Raw genomic sequence first — 20904 nt, 5'->3', positions numbered from 1 at the left:
AGACTTACCCGGCCTTGCTTGGGTCCTTCGGGGCAGGGGACTGATGGGGCTCAGGGCAGGGGATGGGGGTGGCTGTCAGCACCCCACCTACCGGCTGGTTCCTGGCGTGGAAGTGGGGCAGGTACCCTGCCTGCTGGCTTGTCCCCAGGGTAGGGGAAGCCTGGAGTAGGGGGGCACATAGGTCGCCCTGCCAGTGCTCGCTGGTCCCAGTCTGGGGAGCAGAGCCGGGGAGGAGGGCAGCATAAGCGGAATCCAGTGGCGCTCCCCAAGTCAGGCCCAGGAGAGGAGAAAGGGGGATTGGCAGGCTGAGGATGTGTGGCTCTTCTGGGGGGTGGGGCCTTTCTCTCCCCCCGATCTAGGCGGGGCTCTTCTCTCCCCCTCCCCGCTGTGGGCAAGGGGTTTGGGACAATGGGGTCACTTACCCGTCTGGTGGCCAGCAAAATGGCAGGCCCCAGCCACAGCTGGTCACTCTCTTGGTGCTGCAGCTACCCCCTAGTGATTGCTCTGCAGTATAACCTCCCTCAAACAGCTCCCTGCCTTCCCATGGGATGGAAAACAGCCCCATTCCAGGCACATCCCGTTTTCAAGGGCCCATCTTCCTGAAAACCCATCAGTGATGATGGGCAAAAAGCCTCCTTTAACTACGGCAGCCGAAGTTTGCATGCCTCAAAACCCAGCCCCGCAGATGGGCAGGACAAGGATAAAGAATAAAGCCCCGACTGGATTTCAACAGCCCTAAAAACAAAATCAAACTCCAAGCAGGAATCCTGGCGGAAGAGGCTGCAGTAAGAATTGGGCCTGAGGTCAGAGGGCCTGGTCAATACAAAGCAAAGTCCGGCTGCGGGCCAGAGCCAGGCCCTGCTCTCAGAACCAGGCTGGCATTGCAGGAACACACACGCCCCAGAGCACGAGGCGCAAGACATGCGAGCACGTTCCAGGGCAGCACGGGATCGGGCCGATGCCAGGCCGGGTGCCGGCAAGCGGGGAATCGGCAGGTCAAAGGGAACAGGCGGACCCCAGACGCATCTCACACGGCAGCCCTGAGTCCATTGTCGGGGGCACACGCACTGTGCTCCCTGAGGGCTGCAGGATGCTACTATTGGGTGACTAACGGCTGAACCAGCTAGCCAATCAGGTCTTTTCCCCGCCCTCCAGGCTCCAAAGAACTTAACCCACAACACACCACAAGGCCCCGCCCCCAGAGCTTATCCCATGGCAGCCACAAGGCCCCGCCCCCACAGCCGACCCCCAGGCACCCACACTGCAAGGCCCTGCACCCACGGTGTTCTGCACCCAACTTTCGCCATGGGTCGGAGTTTTATGCTTCGAAGCTGATGCACATTAATGGAAAAGCCACGTGCAGCTTTAACAACAAGATCTTCTGAGCAAACATTGACACAAGAGGCCTCAGTGCAAATCCAACCCAGATGCAATCCCAGGTCTGTATTTATTTACCCTGACAGTTAGAACCATAGAATCCCAGGGCTGGAAGAGACCTCTGGAGGTCATCAAGTCCAGCCCCCCGCCCAAGGTGACCCCTGGCAACAGTTTCGGGAGGGTCTTGGGTCACGGCTGATGAAGTGGGTTGACTATTCCTTCCACCCAGCCGTGTTCGGGCCAGTATTCTTCTTATCAGTGAAGCCCAAAGAAGCTGTCCTTCCAGCCCCCCATGCCCCAAGAAGTCAAATTTCTTCAAACAATCCACTAAGACCTGAAAAAGTTCTTTATTTGAAAAAAAAACTAGTGACAAATTGAACAGCTGAGTGAAACCTTGACAACAAATGACAGAGCTCAGGTATCCTAATGGACGCTCAGAAACGAATCGCCCCACGTCATGGCAAACTACCCCCCCATGCTCTACATCAGCTCGCCAGGAGAAACAATTGCTGGTCTCACAAGGCACTTAAGAGTTTTTGAGAATGCCCGCGCCCCGCCCCGCCCCTCCTCCTTCCTGCCTGTCAGCCTCCTAGCCCCTCCACGCAACTGAGACCCACTAGTGTAACTCGGATTTGGGCTCCTAAGGCTCTTGCGTCATCACCTTGGGCTTGGTTCAAGTACCAGCCAGCCTGACACTGCAACAGCCCTTTGTTATAGAAATGAGACGGGGGGGGAGGGGGGGCGAGCTGGCCGTGGTGGAGACCCTCGAACAGGTCTCTCTTTCGTGGCTGAAGCCAGCCCCATAAAGGATGGATTTGGATTGTCTGTGGAACAGCCCGGGACCAGCATGGCCCCAGCACAGCAAACCACCTGTTTGTACGGCCGAGGAAAGTTTGGCCAACATTATTCTCCACTGCAGGACCCGGCCAACACGGCAGCGTGGTAGAAATGGCTGATTGTGCGGGAAATCTCAGACCTCAGCCCAGCACGGCAGACCCTGGCTGACCCTGGGCCTGACAACCTGGGTTCCTGTCCTAGCTTGGCAATTTGTCCCACTTCTTCACATCCCAGCATCAGCAGTAAGTGACCCACAGACACAGTCTCCAGAGATCTGTGGTGTCCTACAAGGCAGCTGGGCGGGACGAGGCAGAGCCTCAGAATTGTAGCACAAGGTCTGGGCCCGGCGTGGCAACCCCAGCCTAGGCCGGGAGAACCTGCTCTGCCTGCACCAAGGGAGGAATCTACGAGGGCTCCATCGATTGGAACCCCCCGACTTCAATCCGGTCCCGCCGGGGAGGGAGGCGGGAACTGGACTAGCTGAGCTCTCGAGGTCCCTCCCAGTCCCACTAGGAGCCTGCCTCTCGGGATGTGAGCGATTCCTTCGGCCCTGCCGAGTCAGTGCAGGGTTCGGGGCGTTACTCCTGAGCTGTCGGACAGGGGGCTGGAGCTTCAAAGGGAATGGAGACCCAGCGCCACAAAGGTATTTAGGCTCCTAACTCCCATTGAAATCAGAGGGATTTAGGAGCCTAAATGCCTTCATAGATCTGGATCCAGGTCCCGACTCCTGTTGACTGCAGCGGTGAATTCCCTGAAGGTCCTCCGAAAACACCAGCCCCAGATGAATCAAAGAGCCAAAAGCCACATGTGGATTCAGATTCCAAAAGCCTCGTCTCGCAACGTTTCGACCTGGCTTCTGGTTGTGGAGCAGACAAACATGGGCACTGCTGACGGAGGGGACCCTCTATTGACACAGCAATCTGCAGCCGGGGCGGGAGGACAGAGCGCTGCCTAACTTGGGAGTTTTGTTTGCCTGATTTTTTTTAAAAACCGCTTGCGTGAGACTTGGGGAGCTTTGCTCAAAAGAACGTTATTTAGATACAAAACATCTGGGTCCAAGAAGCCTGCCCCAGACTGAACCTTGGTGTCTCTGCCGCTGGGTTCATGGAACCAGCCCAGAGTATCGCGATCAAACAGCCCAACATTTCCGGCCTGGAAGCCAGCTTGGAATCCGGGGCATCCTCACCAAGGCCGTCCAGCAGCATCCGCGGGGCTTGAGCGCTCATGCCGTTCCCCGCCCCTGCTGATCCTGCCCGTGGCTCCCGGCCACTGGCCAAGTCTGGGGACAAGGGGGGGCTGTAGGCCAGACAAAGGTAACCTTGGTATTTTGCCCAGCAGGGTTAAACCACGGGTGAGAGGTTCCAAGGTCTGTCTTTGAGGGGGTCAGGAGCTCCATCCGAGGCAGCTGGAGAGCCCCGCTCTGGGGCTGGAGCACGTGGGCCGATCGAGGGGGAGCCCTTAAAACCAGAGTTGGAGGAGGAGGAGGGGGGCGAGGGTGGAGAGGCAGGGCAGCAGCCCCGCTGTGCTGTGGTGGGCCCCTGAGCGGCAGTGGCCTGTGTTCTGACCGATGCAAGCCGCGTAGGCCATGGCGTGGGGGATGTAGTTCTGCTCCCGCACGCCATGCAGGAGGTGGGCCATGGGGCCCTTGGCAAAGATCGCCACGTCCTCCCCGCCGTGGGTTTCCTGGCGCAGGGGCACGGCTGACTGGGCCTGGTAGTTGGCATGAGCTGCAGAGAGAGAACACGCGGCCGTAAGGGGCCGGGGGATCCGCCCTCCAGGATGGAGACTGACACCCACCATCCACCCCCACAGGCCACCCAAGGGGGGTCAGTCTCTAGGGCCCACCCGGATCTTGTCCTCTCTGGTGAAGGCGCCCACACGGGGGCCTGGTAACGGCAGCGGGCTTGGGGCACGGCCCACGAGGAGCCAACTGGGACAAGCAGTGAATGTTACATGAGCCCAGGGTGCCTGCCATGCACCCGCCCCGCATCTCCCAGCCCCCGCGCTCACCGTAATCCACGGCCGACACGTTCTCCCTCTCGCCGGACACCACTTTGTACCCGGGGCCGTTTCCGTAGAGGATGGCGGTGAAGGGCATTTTATCCACGTCGCTGTGCATCGGCGCTAGACCTGGGGGGAGCAGAAGGGTGAGCCTGGGGGGGGGCACCGCTCCCCTGGAGACGTCATCCCCGACTCCTGCGCTGCAGGCCTGCCCCTGGCTCCCACCCCTGGGGATCCCTACTTGATCTGCCCCCCGCCCCTCGCCCTGATCCGCTCTGGCCCGGAGCACTGGCTGGAGCCGGGGCTGCCTGGGGCGGATCCCATGCCCGTCAAAGGGACTGTGCCCATGTTCCCAAGTGAGAGCAGGGTGAGGGGAGGGAGCGAGGGGAACAGTCCCTGGGGTGAATAAAGTGACGGGATCCCAGGGCACCGCTGGGACTCTGGGATCACTGGGTCCCCCAGCTCCCCAGCCTGGGCTGCCCCACTCTGCTTTGCCAGCACCACACAGCAGGGCCCTCCAGGCCTGCCACCACTCAGCACGTGGCCTGATCGCCTGGCTGCTCCCACACAGCCAGGCCCCAGCCCATCCCCCATCCCGCAGGCTGTTCTGCAGGGCACAAGAGGAGCCGTGCGAATTGGGTCACTGGAAAGTCCGTGGCTCCCCAGACTGATACCTGAGGGTACGTCTACACTAGCTCGGTAGTTCGAGCTAGGTAGGCAAATGAGGGAAACCGGACTTGCAAATGAAGCCCAGGATTTAAATATCCCGGGCTTCATTTGCATCTTGCCGGGCGCCGCCATTTTTAAATCCCCCTTAGTCCGAACTCCGTGCCCGCGGCTACACGCAGCTCGGTGTAGGTAGCTCGAATTAGGATCTCTGATTCGAACTACTGGTACTCCTCGTACTGGTGTACAAGGTGGAACGAGGTGGGCTGGTAGTTCAAATTAGAGATCCTAATTCGAGCTACCTACACCGAGCTGCGTGCAGCCGCGGGCACGGAGTTTGGACTAAGGGGGATTTAAAAATGGCGGCGCCCGGGAAGATGCAAATGAAGCCCGGGATATTTAAATCCTGGGCTTCATTTGCAAGTCCGGTTGCCCTCATTTGCCTACCGAGCTCGAAGTAATGAGCTAGTGTAGACGTACCCTGAGCGATTTGCCAGACGCTCCTGCAGACTCCCTGGTACCAAGGGGCCAGCCACAAGCCAGGGGGCTCAGGTGACTCGGGGGAGGCAAAACGCCAGTGGGAACTCACTCCAAGGGCACAGTCTGACCACGCCCCCCTGGAGTGGCCAGGTGACCAGCAATGTGCAGGGACAGGCTGCCTGCCCTTTGTACTACACGGCTGTCCCGCTTGGCCCTCTGTTGGGGGGCTCACATCTTCTCAGCGTCCTTGGACAGGCCCAGCATGGGGCCCTGTGGCCTCTCATCCCCTCTGTCCCGGGGGTTTGGGGGACAGGCGTCCAGGCACGTCGGGGGCACCTCTGAGCCCCGGCAAGGTGGAGCAATTCCCCCGGTGAGGCCTCACGCGGGGGAGTCCGTGACCCGTCGCTCCCTTGCTGGACGCTGGCTGGCGACGTCTGTTCAGTGCCCACCGGGGGTTGTCACGGTCCCTGGGCGCCGCCCAGGCCCACAGCACGGCTTAGTGACAGCCCCACAACCTCATTCCTGTCACTTCCTGTGGCCTGGGGCTAGGGCCGCGTCGCTGCCGGAGCGGAACCCAGACCCGGGTCCTTCCCTGCGAGGAGCAGGCAGGCTGCAGGGGCTGCCCCGGTCCGGCCCGGCACACACCGCTCACGAGGGGGCCGGGCTGTCAGGCGTCCGATGTTTTCAACAGTTCAGCTGCTCACAGGCCCCCCACGCAGCCATTCCCCCCCGGGAGTGCCTCCGACCTGGGCTGAGCAGGGGCAGGGGCAGGGGCAGGCCAGCATTTGGATGGGCACCCAAGTGCCAACCCCAGTGACAGCGTTGTCGGGCCAGAGCCCAGCACGGGGCTACGCTGCCGGACCGGCCTGCTGGAGACCTGGCAGTGAGACCCCGACCAGCTGGGTCACGAGGTCACATGGCGCCTTTGGCAGGAGTTGGGTGTGAGCCCCTGGCATGGGAAAAAGGAACCTTACCGCGAACACCTCTCGCTCCGGCTCATCCCAACCGGCAAGGGCCCGACCCACAGCGGGGCTCCGACCCAGCCGGGCACTGGCTGGCACGCTGAGGAAGTTTGGGATTTTAATCAGCAGAGGGATCCCCCCGTGAGAAAGGAGAAATGGGACGTTTGCGGAGGTAGCGGCTGCGTTTCCGCTCGGGGAGGCTGGGCTCCAGTACAGCTGAGATTCGGGCCTCGAACCCACTGAGTTTTGGGGTGTTCAGAACAGAGGTTTGGTTGTTAGGATGCTGGATGTTGCTGGATGTTAGGAAGCGGCTAGAAATCCATCCCCAGTAACCAGGAGGGGGTTAATCCGATACCTTGCCTCCTAGCCCAGCGCCCAGCCCCGGTGCTCAGAGCAAGGCAGGGCTCTGGGGGGCTCCGAGCTGCCCACGAGCCAGGCGAGAAGATCGCAGTGGCCTGACGGACTGGGGGAAGCGCTGCCCTGGCTCGGACACCGGGCACGTTTCAGCCCCGGCTGGCAGTGACGCTAAACGGTCCCCGGCAGCAACCGGCTGCGTCTCACCCTTTGGTCTGCGGTGGGGCGGGGGAGGGGGGGCGCCGATGGGCTTAACACTCACCGAAAATGGGGTTGCCCCGGGGCGTGTATCCGCCGAAGGTGAAGACGTGGGAGTGGTCGGCAGTGACCACGGTCAAGGTGTCGTCCAGGGAGGTCAGGCTGCCCGCCTTGCCGATGGCGCGGTCCATCTCCACGGCCTCGTACAGCGCTTGCTTGGCTTTCCCCTCGTGGTGCCCGTGGTCGATCCTGCCCCCTGCAAAGGGAAGAGCGGGGAGAGACCTGGCAATAAGAGATCGCACCATTGGCCAGCCGGACTGAGCTGGTGCCTGCTAGCTCGGCCCAGGCCAGTGGCTTTCCCAGTCGGGCCGCTTCGCTCTGGGGGGGCCAGGTGGCCAGCAATGTGCAGGGACAGGCTGCCTGCCTGGCTGGGCTCCGCCGCCCGGGCTACGCCCCAAAGCAGCCTGCTGATCCAACTCCTGGGGGGGGGGGGCTCCACACGCTGCCCCCACCTCGAGAACTGGCTCCGCACTGCCCTGCCCCTCGCTCCCCATGGGGAGCCCCCTTCTCACAGGGGCAGGGCGGGGAAGGGGCACACGCAGGGCTTACTATCCCCACAGGCTGCCGGGGCTGGCGCACGGGGGGCACGGTCGCGTGCAGGGGCGAGGCAAGGGGCCAGCGGTCGGTGGGTAGAGCCGTCCCGTCCTTTGGGACCCCGAGCCTTGCGGGCCGGATCCGGCATGTGGGGGAGAAGTGCAGCGCCACGCCCTGCCGCCCACCCTCCCTCCGGCTGGGGGAGGGTTTCCTCGCTGCTCCCATTGGCCAGATTTCAGCCAATCGGAGCAGCCCTCCTGCCCAGCTCTCCCACCCTTCCAGACACCCAAACCGTTCCTGCACCTCCCTCCCGGCCAGGCCTTCACTCCCAACCCACTCCAGCGCCCTACCCCCACCCCCACCCCATCTGACTCTCTGGCAGCCCCCTCCTGCATGCTGAACCCCGCATTTTGGCCTCACCCTAGAGCCTGGGGGGGGCTCACAAAATCTACCCACCCTGGGACCCCAAAAGATTTCATCTGGCCTGTGAGAAGCCCTGAAGTTTGGCCTTTCCTGCCTCCTCTCCCCTCCCTCCGCCACCGCGGGGCTGAAGCCCCAAGGGAGCGAGGTATCTCAGGGGCCACATCAGCGAGGGTTGGTTTTTGTTTGCTGGTTTGGGGGGGAGTTGCCTCTCAGTTGTGTGGCCCCCCAGACAAGCTGGAAGTCTGGGTTCACGGCAGTGGAGAGAACTCTGCACACGCTGGCTGAACGAGGCGAAGGGGCCACCAGAAAGGTGCTGGCAGGACTCAACATTAACACGTCGGGACGGCTCGTGGCTGTCTCCTGTTCTCTTTGTTACCCCCCCGCCCCGACCGTGCTGTGTTTAACTGAGTGAGCCGTGTAGTCACTGTTCTACAGGCTGCCCCCGCCAGAGCTGGCCTCCTGGGCAGAACACTCCGTGGTCCTGGGCCCAGTGCTGTCCTGGGGGGCAGGTTTAGCATTGCGGAGGGGGGCAGGTTTAGCAGTGGAGAGGGGGGCAGGTTTAGCAGTGGAGAGGGGGGCAGGTTTAGCATTGCGGAGGGGGGCAGGTTTAGCAGTGGAGAGGGGGGCAGGTTTAGCATTGCGGAGGGGGGCAGGTTTAGCAGTGGAGAGGGGGGCAGGTTTAGCATTGTGGAGGGGGGCAGGTTTAGCAGTGCGGAGGGGGGCAGGTTTAGCATTGCGGAGGGGATGGAGGGCAGGTTTAGCATTGCGGAGGGGGGCAGGTTTAGCACTGCGGAGGGGGGCAGGTTTAGCACTGCGGAGGGGGGCAGGTTTAGCAGTGGAGAGGGGGGCAGGTTTAGCATTGCGGAGGGGGGCAGGTTTAGCAGTGGAGAGGGGGGCAGGTTTAGCATTGCGGAGGGGGGCAGGTTTAGCATTGCGGAGGGGGGCAGGTTTAGCATTGCGGAGGGGGGCAGACTCTCACTGGAGTCCAACCAGTGAATTTCAGGGAGGTGACGTTTACTCTGAAATCCTTCCGGCATCGCACCAGAAAGCTCCTTCCAACTTAATTCTTTGTATTTATCAGAAGGATCCGTGTGCACCCTGCAGCGAACACGACCCGGCGCTAATCTGAACCATGTGCGGAGTTGGCAGCCAGAGTTTGTTTGTTCCCATCTCTGCAGCTCCCATCGCTCACTGAGGCAGCCTCCAGCCAGCGGGGCTGGTTAAGGTGGACCAGAGGGTTCCCTGGGCAGCTGCGTAAGGAGGCCGCGGGCCACTGGGGGTGAGCTTGGAAGGCCGGTGAGCGCCGTGTGTGGGCCGAGGTTTGCTGGGCGGGGGCTGATCGTGCATGTGGCCTGGAGGGGTCAGCACTCCAAGGGGAGCCTCTGGTTTGCTTTGGTCCACAAGCTGCGGAGCCAGGCAGGGCGGGAGAAGCTGGGGCCTGGGGGCGGGGGGAGGGAGGGCAGTTGGTGGGAGTGGGCAGGATGCCCCGTGGGCCCCCCACCTAGGAGTCGGACCCACTGATGGCTGCTTCCAGGGCTCAGCGCAGCCCACAGTGCCAGGACAGCCAGGAAGCCTGTCAAAGCACCCTGCTGCGGCACTGACTGGGAACCACCTGCACCCCAATCTCCTGCCCCAGCTCGGGCCCCCCTCCGCACCCCAACCCCCTCAGTCTCGGAGCCGCACCCCGATCTCCTGCCCCAGCTCGGGCCCCCCTCCGCACCCCAACCCCCTCAGTCTCAGAGCCGCACCCTGATCTCCTGCCCCAGCTCGGGCCCCCCTCCACACCCCAACCCCCTCAGTCTCAGAGCCGCACCCCGATCTCCTGCCCCAGCTCGGGCCCCCCTCCGCACCCAACCCCCTCAGTCTCAGAGCCGCACCCCGATCTCCTGCCCCAGCTCGGGCCCCCCTCCGCACCCCAACCCCCTCAGTCTCAGAGCCGCACCCCGATCTCCTGCCCCAGCTCGGGCCCCCCTCCGCACCCCAAGCCCCTCAGTCTCAGAGCCGCACCCTGATCTCCTGCCCCAGCTCGGGCCCCCCTCCGCACCCCAACCCCCTCAGTCTCAGAGCCGCACCCCGATCTCCTGCCCCAGCTCGGGCCCCCCTCCGCACCCCAACCCCCTCAGTCTCAGAGCCGCACCCCGATCTCCTGCCCCAGCTCGGGCCCCCCTCCGCACCCCAAGCCCCTCAGTCTCAGAGCCGCACCCTGATCTCCTGCCCCAGCTCGGGCCCCCCTCCGCACCCCAACCCCCTCAGTCTCAGAGCCGCACCCCGATCTCCTGCCCCAGCTCGGGCCCCCCTCCGCACCCCCACCCCCTCAGTCTCAGAGCCGCACCCCGATCTCCTGCCCCAGCTCGGGCCCCCCTCCGCACCCCAACCCCCTCAGTCTCAGAGCCGCACCCCGATCTCCTGCCCCAGCTCGGGCCCCCCTCCGCACCCCAACCCCCTCAGTCTCAGAGCCGCACCCCGATCTCCTGCCCCAGCTCGGGCCCCCCTCCGCACCCCAAGCCCCTCAGTCTCAGAGCCGCACCCTGATCTCCTGCCCCAGCTCGGGCCCCCCTCCGCACCCCAACCCCCTCAGTCTCAGAGCCGCACCCCGATCTCCTGCCCCAGCTCGGGCCCCCCTCCGCACCCAACCCCCTCAGTCTCAGAGCCGCACCCCGATCTCCTGCCCCAGCTCGGGCCCCCCTCCGCACCCCAACCCCCTCAGTCTCAGAGCCGCACCCCGATCTCCTGCCCCAGCTCGGGCCCCCCTCCGCACCCCAAGCCCCTCAGTCTCAGAGCCGCACCCTGATCTCCTGCCCCAGCTCGGGCCCCCCTCCGCACCCCAACCCCCTCAGTCTCAGAGCCGCACCCCGATCTCCTGCCCCAGCTCGGGCCCCCCTCCGCACCCCAACCCCCTCAGTCTCAGAGCCGCACCCCGATCTCCTGCCCCAGCTCGGGCCCCCCTCCGCACCCCAAGCCCCTCAGTCTCAGAGCCGCACCCTGATCTCCTGCCCCAGCTCGGGCCCCCCTCCGCACCCCAACCCCCTCAGTCTCAGAGCCGCACCCCGATCTCCTGCCCCAGCTCGGGCCCCCCTCCGCACCCCCACCCCCTCATCCCCAGAGCCACCCCAGTCAAAAGATACTGGGTCACAAGCAGCAGCTCTTCTCTCCAGCGGGGCCAGGGGAAGAGGGTTGAACCCCACTGGCCTATGGCCTCTCTGCCTGACCCGCTCCCCTGTCCCAACGCCGGCCTGTGGCGGGGGCTGCCCTGCGAGGTGCAGGCCATGTCGAAGCCCCCCCCCACCCCCCGCAGCACAGGCCCGAGGGGAACAGCCCGGTCCCTGTGACAGGGAGAGCGCAAGGGCGACATCACTTCTGTCGGGCACGTAGGGGCTGCGGCCGCCTCATCTCCTGCCTGCCTGGGATTCTGGGCTACGGCTGGGCCAGGCACGACCCCCGGAGGCCGTGGGACGGGCAGATGCCGGGCTGGAGTCCGGTTCCCACGTGGTGAATAGTCCTCCCCAGGCCTGGCCCTGGCCCGGAGACCCCGTTCCCGTGGCGGAACGGTGCCACGGGGGCCAGCGCCACCCGCACATCAGGCGAATGCAGGCCGGCCGGCGGGGGGGCTGGGATTTCCCCATCCCCTTGCGAGCGGGACCTCTGGACCCAGGCCTGCGTCCGGGCCGCTCCTCCCAGAGTAACGCCCACCCGCCCTGCAGGGGGGCACACGGGCTCAGCTCCTCTCCTCCCGCGGACGCCACGGCGGGGGGCTTTCCCGCTTCCACTCGACCCCAGAGTCCTTTCGCCGCCTCCCAGAGGTGCTGCCACGTCACAAGACGACAGCAGGCCCCGGAACAGGGCCCCGTGCTCAGCCGGACGCTCCCAGCCCTGCAACGCCCGCCCCTTGGGCACTGGGCCGTGTGCCCTGGCTCTCACCTTCCACCAGCAGGAAGAACCCTCGGGGGTTTCTCTGGAGGATTTTGAGGGCCACCTGCACCATCTCCGTCAGGGACGGGTCTGTCTCAGCGTCCCTGTCCAGCTCGTACATCATGTCCATGGGCTCGAAGAGGCCTGCGAAGGGAGAGGGCGGGTCAGCCGTGCCGCAGCTTCCGGGGGCCTTGTCACACCGGGGGACGCCCCAGAGACTCCAGATTGAAGAGGCCAGGGTGGACCGGACCGGCCGCCAAGCTGTTCCTGGCACAGTGAGCCCTGTGAGCCCTGCCGGGCAGCCAGCCTGGGACCTCGGCCAGGCCGTGTCACCGGTGGCAGGTGGCCCAGAGGCCGGCGGGGGCTTTGCAGCTGGGAACACCCATGGCTCCAGCCCGCCTCTTCCCTGGAGCCCGGGGGGCTGAGCGCTCCCCCCAGCACCTGCTGGTTCCTCTGCACTTCTCCTGGAGCCAGGCCTCACCCTGTGGTTCCAGGGGTGCTCTGGGGGTGTCGGTCTGAGCCTCACACACCTGCTTGGTGAGCCTCCTGCCGGCTGGACTCCCTCCCGCCCGCACCAGTGACTCCCGCCCCCGCCTGCGGCTCCCACCCGCCCGCACCAGTGACTCCCGCCCGCGCCTGCGGCTCCCACCCACCCGCACCAGTGACTCCCGCCCCCGCCTGCGGCTCCCACCCACCCGCACCAGTGACTCCCGCCCGCGCCTGCGGCTCCCACCCACCCGCACCAGTGACTCCCGCCCCCACCTGCGGCTCCCACCCACCCGCACCAGTGACTCCCGCCCCCGCCTGCGGCTCCCACCCACCCGCACCAGTGACTCCCGCCCGCGCCTGCGGCTCCCACCCACCCGCACCAGTGACTCCCGCCCCCACCTGCGGCTCCCACCCACCCGCACCAGTGACTCCCGCCCCCGCCTGTGGCTCCCACCCACCCGCACCAGTGACTCCCGCCCGCGCCTGCGGCTCCCACCCACCCGCACCAGTGACTCCCGCCCGCGCCTGCGGCTCCCTCCCGCCCGCACCAGTGACTCCCGCCCGTGCCTGCGGCTCCCTCCCGCCCGCACCAGTGACTCCCGCCCCCGCCTGCGGCTCCCACCCGCCCGCACCAGTGACTCCCGCCCGCGCCTGCGACTCCCGCCCCCGCCTGCGGCTCCCACCCGCCCGCACCAGTGACTCCCGCCCCCGCCTGCGGCTCCCACCCGCCCGCACCAGTGACTCCCGCCCCCGCCTGCGGCTCCCTCCCTCCCGCACCAGTGACTCCCGCCCCCGCCTGCGGCTCCCTCCCGCCCGCACCAGTGACTCCCGCCCGTGCCTGCGGCTCCCACCCACCCGCACCAGTGACTCCCGCCCGTGCCTGCGGCTCCCACCCACCCGCACCAGTGACTCCCGCCCCCGCCTGCGGCTCCCACCCGCCCGCACCAGTGACTCCCGCCCCCCGCAGCTCTGGAGGGGTCCAAGCACTGAAACTGGGCTCAAAGCAAACTGAGCTGCCAGGAGAAACGGTTTCCTGGCTCTGTGTTCTTACCCCCATCGCAATGGGCCCGTCCCCACTGACTGCTGGGGCAGACACTAAAACAATCCCCAGTTTGGCAGAGGCAGGTGCACACATTAACACGCCCTGCACACGCCAGTCCCCGTAGGTACCTGTGCACACACTAGCATACCCTTCACACACCTATCCCGCAGGCACGTGCACATGAACACACCCTCCCCATGTACATGTGCACACCCCACATGTACCCATCTCTATGCTGCTCCCATATGTACGTCTGCACACGCACACACACACACGCATGCCCACACAGTGCCATGAACATCTTCTACCCAGAGTGGGTCCAATCATGGCTGGGCAGGGACCAGTCTCCATTTAATACGGCAGCCTGGGGCAGTTCTAGGGCACTGGAGCCCAAGTGGCTGGCATGTGGCCCCCGGCCAGGGATGGGCGCTGGGGTTCCAGCCTGTACACAGCCACAGCCAACGCCTGGGCCGTGCGCCCGGCCTGCTGCATGGGACGGAGATTGGCAGTGCCAGCAGCATCCCTGCAAGGCTCTCCCCACCCCACCGCCTGGGCCAGCCGAGCACAGGAGTGAACAGTCCCGGACAATCAGGCTGCCTGGTCTGCCCCCGGCCTGCTCCCCTGCAGCTGTGGGGCTGGCCCAGGCTGCTGGCCCTGTGCCCTGGAGCCTGGCTGCAGCCTCTCCGGTTTGGCCACCTGCGCCTGCCCTTGGACGGGAGCAGGACAGCATCCGTGTGCACCAGGCTGCAACGCCCTGAGCAGGGGCTGGGCCCAGCCCCGCGGGAGTCACTGCGAGTCCAGCTCCAGCCCTAGGGTCAGGGCCTGAGCAGAGAGGGGACTGGGGATCGTCGCAAGGCCCCTCTGCCCCGTTCCCTCCGTCCCAGGGCCACTGTGGGTCAGCTCCCGGGCGAGCCAGCAGCCCCTCACGACACGCTCTGCGCAGCGCGCCCCACGCTCCCGGGCCATGACACACAACGGTTTCAATCTGCCACAGGTGCCACTGCACACGGCAGCCTGGCCCCTGACACGCCCGGCGCCCGGCCCCTGACACGCCTGTTGCCTGGCCCCTGACACGCCCGGCCCGACATGCCTGTCGCCCGGCCCCAACACGCGTGTTGCCTGGCCCCTGACACGCCTGCACACTGACACACCCGGCCCCCGGCCCGACATGCCCATGTTCTAACGGTACAGCAGCCCCTCCAAGCCAGGCTGCTGCTTTCTGCTACCCTGCTGGAATGGGGAGCAGCAGCACAAGGATGCTGTTGACCCAGCTGGCCAGGAGACAGGCCGACTGCAGCCACCTGCCCAGGGCTGGCACTAACTGCCCCAGGCCCTGCCTTAGCAGGAGGCTTCAGGGCGTCCGACAGGCACGTTCTTCGGGTCAGGTGTTTTCAGCCTTTTCTCGGGCTGGGGGCCCTTCGGCCTGGCTCCCCACAGCAGGCGAGGCCCATGGGGGGTAGAAGCAGCGAAGCCCCAATGGGTGACATGGACGTAAACACTGGACACTTCCCCTAGGAGCAAACCTGCCTGCGCCCAAGCCCCGCCCCAGGTACCCAAGCCCCGCCCCTCCCGCTTTTAGCAACATGGGAGGGGCAGGGTGAGCTTGACCCCTTGCCACCCAACCTGAGTTTTACAGGAAGTGCCTAAGCAAGTTAGGTGCCTAATTCCCACAGGAGCCCACTGGCACCTAGGTGCCCAATTCCCATTGGCACCCACTGGCAGGAAGGTGTCTAATTCCCATTGGCACTCACTGGGAACTAGGCAGCTCTTTCCCATAGGAGCCCACGGGCACCCAGGTGCGGAAGGTGCTGAGCGCTGGGCACCGATCTGCGTCTTTGCACGTCAGTCCCCCAGCCTGCGCCCTGGGCACTCACCTAGGAGGAAGTCCACGTCCTTCGGGTCCAGCGCCAGGAGCTCTGTGCGATTCCACACGTACCGGGCGTGCTAGGGCGGGAAGAACAGCGGCTGTTACGCACCCTCCTCGCTGGGGGCAGGGACACGGACCCACGCGGACCAGTGGGGTGAGCACCCATTGGGGCAACTGCACCCCCAGACCGGCTGCTCTTCCCCCAGCCCTGCCCTCGTCCCACAAGGGTTACCGGCGATGCCGGTGCCCAGACGAGGGGCTCACGCCGGCTCCTTCTGCCCTTGGAATCCAAAACCCTGGGGATTTCCCAGATACGGCATCGCACGTACAGCTCATGTTCGCCAGGCACCCCAAACATGCACCCCCCCATCTGCCAGGCACCCCTAAAGCCCCCCTTGTCCACCAGGCACCCCACAGTGCCCCCATGTCTACCAGGCGCCCCAAACACACACACCCCACCCATCAGGCACCCCGCGCACCTCCCCATCCGCCAGGCACCCCATGTGCCCCCATATCCACCAGGCACCCCAAACACACAATCCTCACCCACCAGGCACCCCTTGCACCCCACATCCGTCAGGCACCCCATGCGCGCCCCCTGTCGTCCGCCAGGTACCCCATGTGCCCCCCTGTCCGCCAGGCACCCCAAACACACAATCCTCACTCGTCAGGCACCCCGTGCGCCTCACATCTGTCAGGCACCCTGTGTGCGCCCCCCCCTGCCGTCCGCCAGGTACCCCATGTGCCCCCCTGTCCGCCAGGCACCCCAAACACACAATCCTCACTCGTCAGGCACCCCGTGCGCCCCACATCTGTCAGGCACCCTGTGTGCGCCCCCCTGCCGTCCGCCAGGCACCCCAAACACCCCAACATCCGCCAGGCACCCCAATTGCACTACTCCAGCCACTGCCGCTGCCCTCTCCTCTGCCTGTTGGGGATCCTCCGACCCCCGGCTCGCCAAGGTTTCCCACATGAGCGGCTGCCTTCCCCTCGCTGCCCTGGCAGCACCAAGCCACTGACGCTCTCGGCAGGCCCTCCCCGTCGGCAGGAACCGAATCCCTGCGAGTCAGATCACTTGCTGGCCCCGGCAGAACTCTCCCTGGGCCCTTCCTGTGAGCTGCCAGGCAGCTTGCCACAAAACGGCCCCCGAGTGCCTGGCCGGAGGTGCCAGTGGGCGGGGGCCTCCCGGCGAAGGGGAGCTCGCCAGCCCTGAGAGCAAGAGGAGCTGCGGGAACCCACCTGCCGGGCCTGGGCTGCACCCAGCCGCCGTTGGGGTGCGCAGAATCCACAGCTGGCAGGGCGGCTCGGCCCAGCCCGTGGCCGTGCGGGCAGTGGCGGGCCAGGGGGCAAATTCTCCAGCTGGCCTAGGTCCTGCCTCGTGGGGAGCCGGGCTGCCAGGAGCGCGCACGGCAGGGCAGCCGCCTAGCCAAGCTGCGCAGAGAGAGACGCGCCGGGTCTTGAGGCCGAGCGCCGATCCCCCAGCAGCATGTGCAGGACGCGCCAGGCAAGGGAGCTCCGAGCTGGCTTGCCAGGACGCCCGTGTGGGGGAGTCGCATTAGGGCAAAGGGGCCTGTCAGCGCTGGGACACTTCCTAGTGAGCCGGCTGGGCCAGTGGCTTCTCCACCAGCCCCTGCTGAGGGCCCCTGGCAAGCGGCTTCACCCCCCCCCCCCCCGTGGCCTAAGCCTGCCAGCCCCACCCTGCGTCTGTGCAGTGGGGCTCGGAGCTCAGGGCTGCAGGGACGTCTGCAAGGCTCAGCTCCAAGCCTGGGCGAGGGGGCGCCGGGAGACGTTGGCTGGAAGCTGCCCGGGGAGCTCCAGAGGCAATGCTTCTAGCAGCCCCGTGGATCCCTGCTCCCGTGGGCCAGGGCCTGTCTACAGCACCCGCCGGAGCGAGGGGCAGCGATCGAGCCAGCGGGCTCCGGGAATCGCCTCGAAATCCACTGCCGAGCGCTCTCCCACGCTGCCCCCGCACGAGGCGCCTGCCCCCGGCCTGCCGCAGCAAAGGCGCCGCCGGAAGCAGATCGAAGTTCACCGCCTCCAGCTGAGGGCAACGGCCCGGGGGAGTGTAGCCCAGGAAGGGGGCCCAATAGAGATACTGCCTCCCCTGCCCTGCCTCCGCTGTCCCGGGACTGAGCTGGCTACAGCTCGTCCTGCTCCAGAGAGAGCTGCTTTCCCGCTGAGACTCAGGGACCTTTTCTTTCGTTAGGGCCCGGGCTCCCAAGAATCCTGGCTCCATTGCTGGGTGAGACTCAGCCCCTGGCTGCCTCGGTTTCCCCTCTGCCTCTCCCTGATGTCTGTAGGACAAACCGAGCTCCTCATTCGGCTGGAAGGTGCCAGACACAACCGCAAACGCCGCGCATTCCCCGCAGGGCTGTGACCCTGACGGGCTTCAAACACGGGAACCACTGTCAGCCGGATTATTCCCCTGGCGGCTGATGTCAGCCTGAACCAGAGACCTGGGAGTAAGGAATCTCTAACCTGCAGCCCGTCTGGCCCTCCCGTTTCCCCAGGCGTCTCCCTCCCCTGTACCTTGTCTTTGGGCTTCTTCGCTCTCCAGACATCAACGAGGTTTTGGCCATCCAGGCGGGTGCCCTGGTGCTTGTCCTCACTGGGGTATTCCACGTCACTGGTGTTCTTGGGGAACATGTATTTCCGGCCCCCGCCCAAGATCACCTAGAGTGGGGCACAGAAAAGAGCCCAGTTTCCATTCGGCCACACCAGAGATCAAGCCTGTTAACCAAGGGCGGGGAAGAGACACCCGCGTCCCGGCTCAGGGCTCTGCCCTCGGCCAGTGCCCGGACTGAGGCAGGTTTACCGTGCCCCAGGGATGTGGAGACCAAGGATTCCTGCAAGTCCCTTCATCTCCGGGCTTCTGACTCCCCCGCCCATAAAGCGGGGCCCGTGACACCAGCCTGCTCCCCTGCACGAGGGGCAGCCCTGAACCGGGGACCGGGCGGGGCCTCAGCGGGACTCCAGTCAGCTTGCACCATCTGTCTGACTGGAACCCGAGCACCGCAGGCCCCCACTGACAGGGCCAGCAGCAGCACCAGGGCTGCTATGGGACATGGACAGCCCTTGGGCAGTGGGCCTGCCCGGGTGGGGAGGGGGGGCTGATTGACTGTCTGCTGATTAACCAGCAAGGGGGGGCTGGTCTCTCTCCCCCTTTCGTGCACTGGAGGACGACCCCCTCAGCGATTCCATGCCGGCCCAGCTCTGCCTTGGGGAAGCAAGCCGGGCTCTCCTGGCTGGGGGAGGAGGCTGAGGAACAAGCCTCGACTTCGGCCTTCGCAATATTCGAGAGCTTGGCCCGACTGGCGAACGTGGAGCCCGGCGCTAGCCCGGCCAGAGCACACGCCCCACCCTGGCCCTCGGCCCCTCGTCAGCACCGAGCCGAGCCCTGTCGCAAGGCGCCAGGCGTGGCCTGGAGGGGCACATGGCTCACCGCACGGCCTGGGCCTTTTCGGAAATGATTCCTGGGCTCCCCGCAAGGCCGCCTGGCAGAGAAGTGGCAGGAACCTGGCCCCCGGCTGGCCCAACGCCCACGGGGGAGCTTGTGCTGCCAGCCCTGGCAGCAGCCTCTTTGCACGGGCGCCGAGGGAGGAGAGAGCGTCCCCACGGGACACCCCTTCAGAAAGAGCCATTTCCCTCGGGGCCCACACACAGCCCCTGCCTGTGGCGCTGGGAGGGCCGGGCTGCGTGCCAGGGCCTGCGCACACAGGCGGGGCCCGAGGGACCGTCTGCTCCATGAAAGAGCAGGGCTCTGGGAACGGTCCCAGCGCTGGGGCTGCTTGGCCTAGGGCAGGCATCTGGATTTGTCAAACAGATTTTCAAATGAAGGAGGAACAGCGCGGGGGGGAGGGGGGACCCACTGACGAACACAGATCCCAGTGTCCTGCTGACTGGGGGGAGATGTTCTGTAGCACCTGCTCCACGGACCAGAACCCCCCCCCCCCCTCGGATGCACAGATGCAGCTGAAAGCAGAACTGAGCTCAGTCTGTTAAAAACACTGACCGAGAGCTGGGGGGGGGGGGCGGGGGAGGGGGGGGGGGGCCTTAGTCTGCCAGCACAGGGCCGTGGCCAGTCCTTTAGACTAGATTTAAAGAACAGACCCGAGGAGCCCAGAATCCCAGGCAACCGGCAGCCCTGGCTCGGCTGAGTGCCCGGAGCTGCCGGGAAGGTGGGTGGCAGCCCCAGGAGCAGGTGATGGTCCAACAGGGGTGGCAGCGGCTGCCAGCCCGCAGCTTCCCCCCGCAGTGGGTGAGTGGGGGGCCGACTGCCCGGGCCTGAGGGGGACCAACTTTCTGACTGCAGGGACCTGCACACCCCTCTCCCCCCGCCGCCTCCCTTGCTTGCTCACTCTGGCTGGGGAAGGGGGTGGGGAGCAGAAGGGGTTCTGGGGGGCACCAGGGGACTCCAGGCTGGAGGGCTGAGGGGCTCTGAGTGCAGGAGGTGCGGGCTCCGAGAAGGAATTTGGGTGCATGAAGGGCCACAGGGCTGGGCAGGAACGTGGGAGGTGCAGGCTTGGACAGCTCCTGGCAGGGGCCAGCATGGCCTAGGCAACACTGGGGCCACATGGCTCTGAACTGCCCCCCCCACAGTTCGAGGCAAGGGACGGTGAGTCACTCCTATAGCCCCTAGGAATGGGAGGGACGTCCCAGCTGCTGCCGGTGGCTGCGCAGAGCCAGGCCAGGCCAGGAGCCGCTGACAGTCAACGCCTGGGCCTTCCAGTCAAACCCGCACCCTGGCAGCCCTACCGAGCGAGGGGGCTGAGCGGCTTTTCGAAATCCTCAGTCCCACCCCCCCACCAGGGAACTAGACGTCTCGTCCCCTACAACTGACGGGGGCGCCCGGTCTGCACATCTGGCCCCGCCGCCTTCTCAAGGAGCCGGGAGGTGCCGCGCCTGGACTGGGGGCCTGGCTCACTCCTGTCGGAGGCACTCAGGGCCCTGACCGGCAGGGACGGGAAACGCAGCCTGAACTCCGGCCCACCCTGGCGGCTGCTGCTGGCTGTAACTCCCAGCGTGGGGGCAAAGTAACCAGGCCCACTGCCCTGGTCACCGCCTGCCGTGGGCACAGCTGCTCTGGCTGCAGGTCCCTGAGGGACGTAAGGGGAGAGGACTAGCTCAGTGGCTCGGGCATTGGCCTGCTAAACCCATGGTTGTGAGCTCAATCCCTGAGGGGGCCATTTAGGGATGTGGGGCAAATCTATCAGGGAGGGTACTTAGCCCTGCTGTGAGGGCAGGGGACTAGACTGTATGGCCTTCCAAGGTCCCTTCCAGCTCTAGGAGATAGGTAGCTCTCTGTTTATTTAGGGTGGGGGAAGGCTCTGCCTTCACAAAGCACCAGGCACAGCCCTGCCAGCAGCCTCCACCCTCTCCAGGGCTGGATATGGCCTGGGCACATGGCCAGCATGCTCCCCTCCCCCTGGCATGGGGTGCTCCCCCAGGGCCTAGCAGGAAGGGGCGGCGGGTGCCAGCCCTGCCTTCATGGACTGCCCATGTGTGGCTTTGAGGCTTTGACCTGTATCAGTCTCCACTCCAGGGCTAGGAACTGGCCACTGGCCAGCTCATTCTATAGCTCAAGCTGAGTGGCTCCTATGCCGAGGTCCAGAGTTCAAAGCCAGCTCCTGGTGGTTACATTTGCATTGCAGGTTTATCTTTAACCTGCCCTCCCTGGCCCTGTTTTTCATTATTTGTCATCTTCC

General features: G+C 65.5%; 1 protein-coding gene across 1 annotated transcript in view; it reads right to left on the bottom strand.

The window, feature by feature from the left end:
* Window positions 1–1705: 1705 nt before the first annotated feature.
* The window catches only part of ALPL (alkaline phosphatase, biomineralization associated), a 51995-nt gene continuing 32796 nt past the window's right edge, over window positions 1706–20904 (bottom strand). The window contains exons 7-12 of the mRNA XM_075906828.1: window positions 17729–17872; window positions 15207–15276; window positions 11811–11945; window positions 6940–7131; window positions 4225–4344; window positions 1706–3941 (exon numbers count right to left, since the gene is read on the bottom strand). Of these exons, the coding sequence (XP_075762943.1) occupies window positions 3673–3941; window positions 4225–4344; window positions 6940–7131; window positions 11811–11945; window positions 15207–15276; window positions 17729–17872 (930 nt within the window). The 3' untranslated portion in view covers window positions 1706–3672. The remainder of the gene's footprint in view (window positions 3942–4224; window positions 4345–6939; window positions 7132–11810; window positions 11946–15206; window positions 15277–17728; window positions 17873–20904) is intronic.

The sequence above is a fragment of the Pelodiscus sinensis genome, chromosome 23, assembly GCF_049634645.1.
Source record: "Pelodiscus sinensis isolate JC-2024 chromosome 23, ASM4963464v1, whole genome shotgun sequence".
NCBI lineage: Eukaryota > Metazoa > Chordata > Testudines > Trionychidae > Pelodiscus > Pelodiscus sinensis.
The sequence above is the reverse complement of the archived record's forward strand: the minus strand, read 5'-3'. Positions and strand labels throughout refer to the sequence as shown.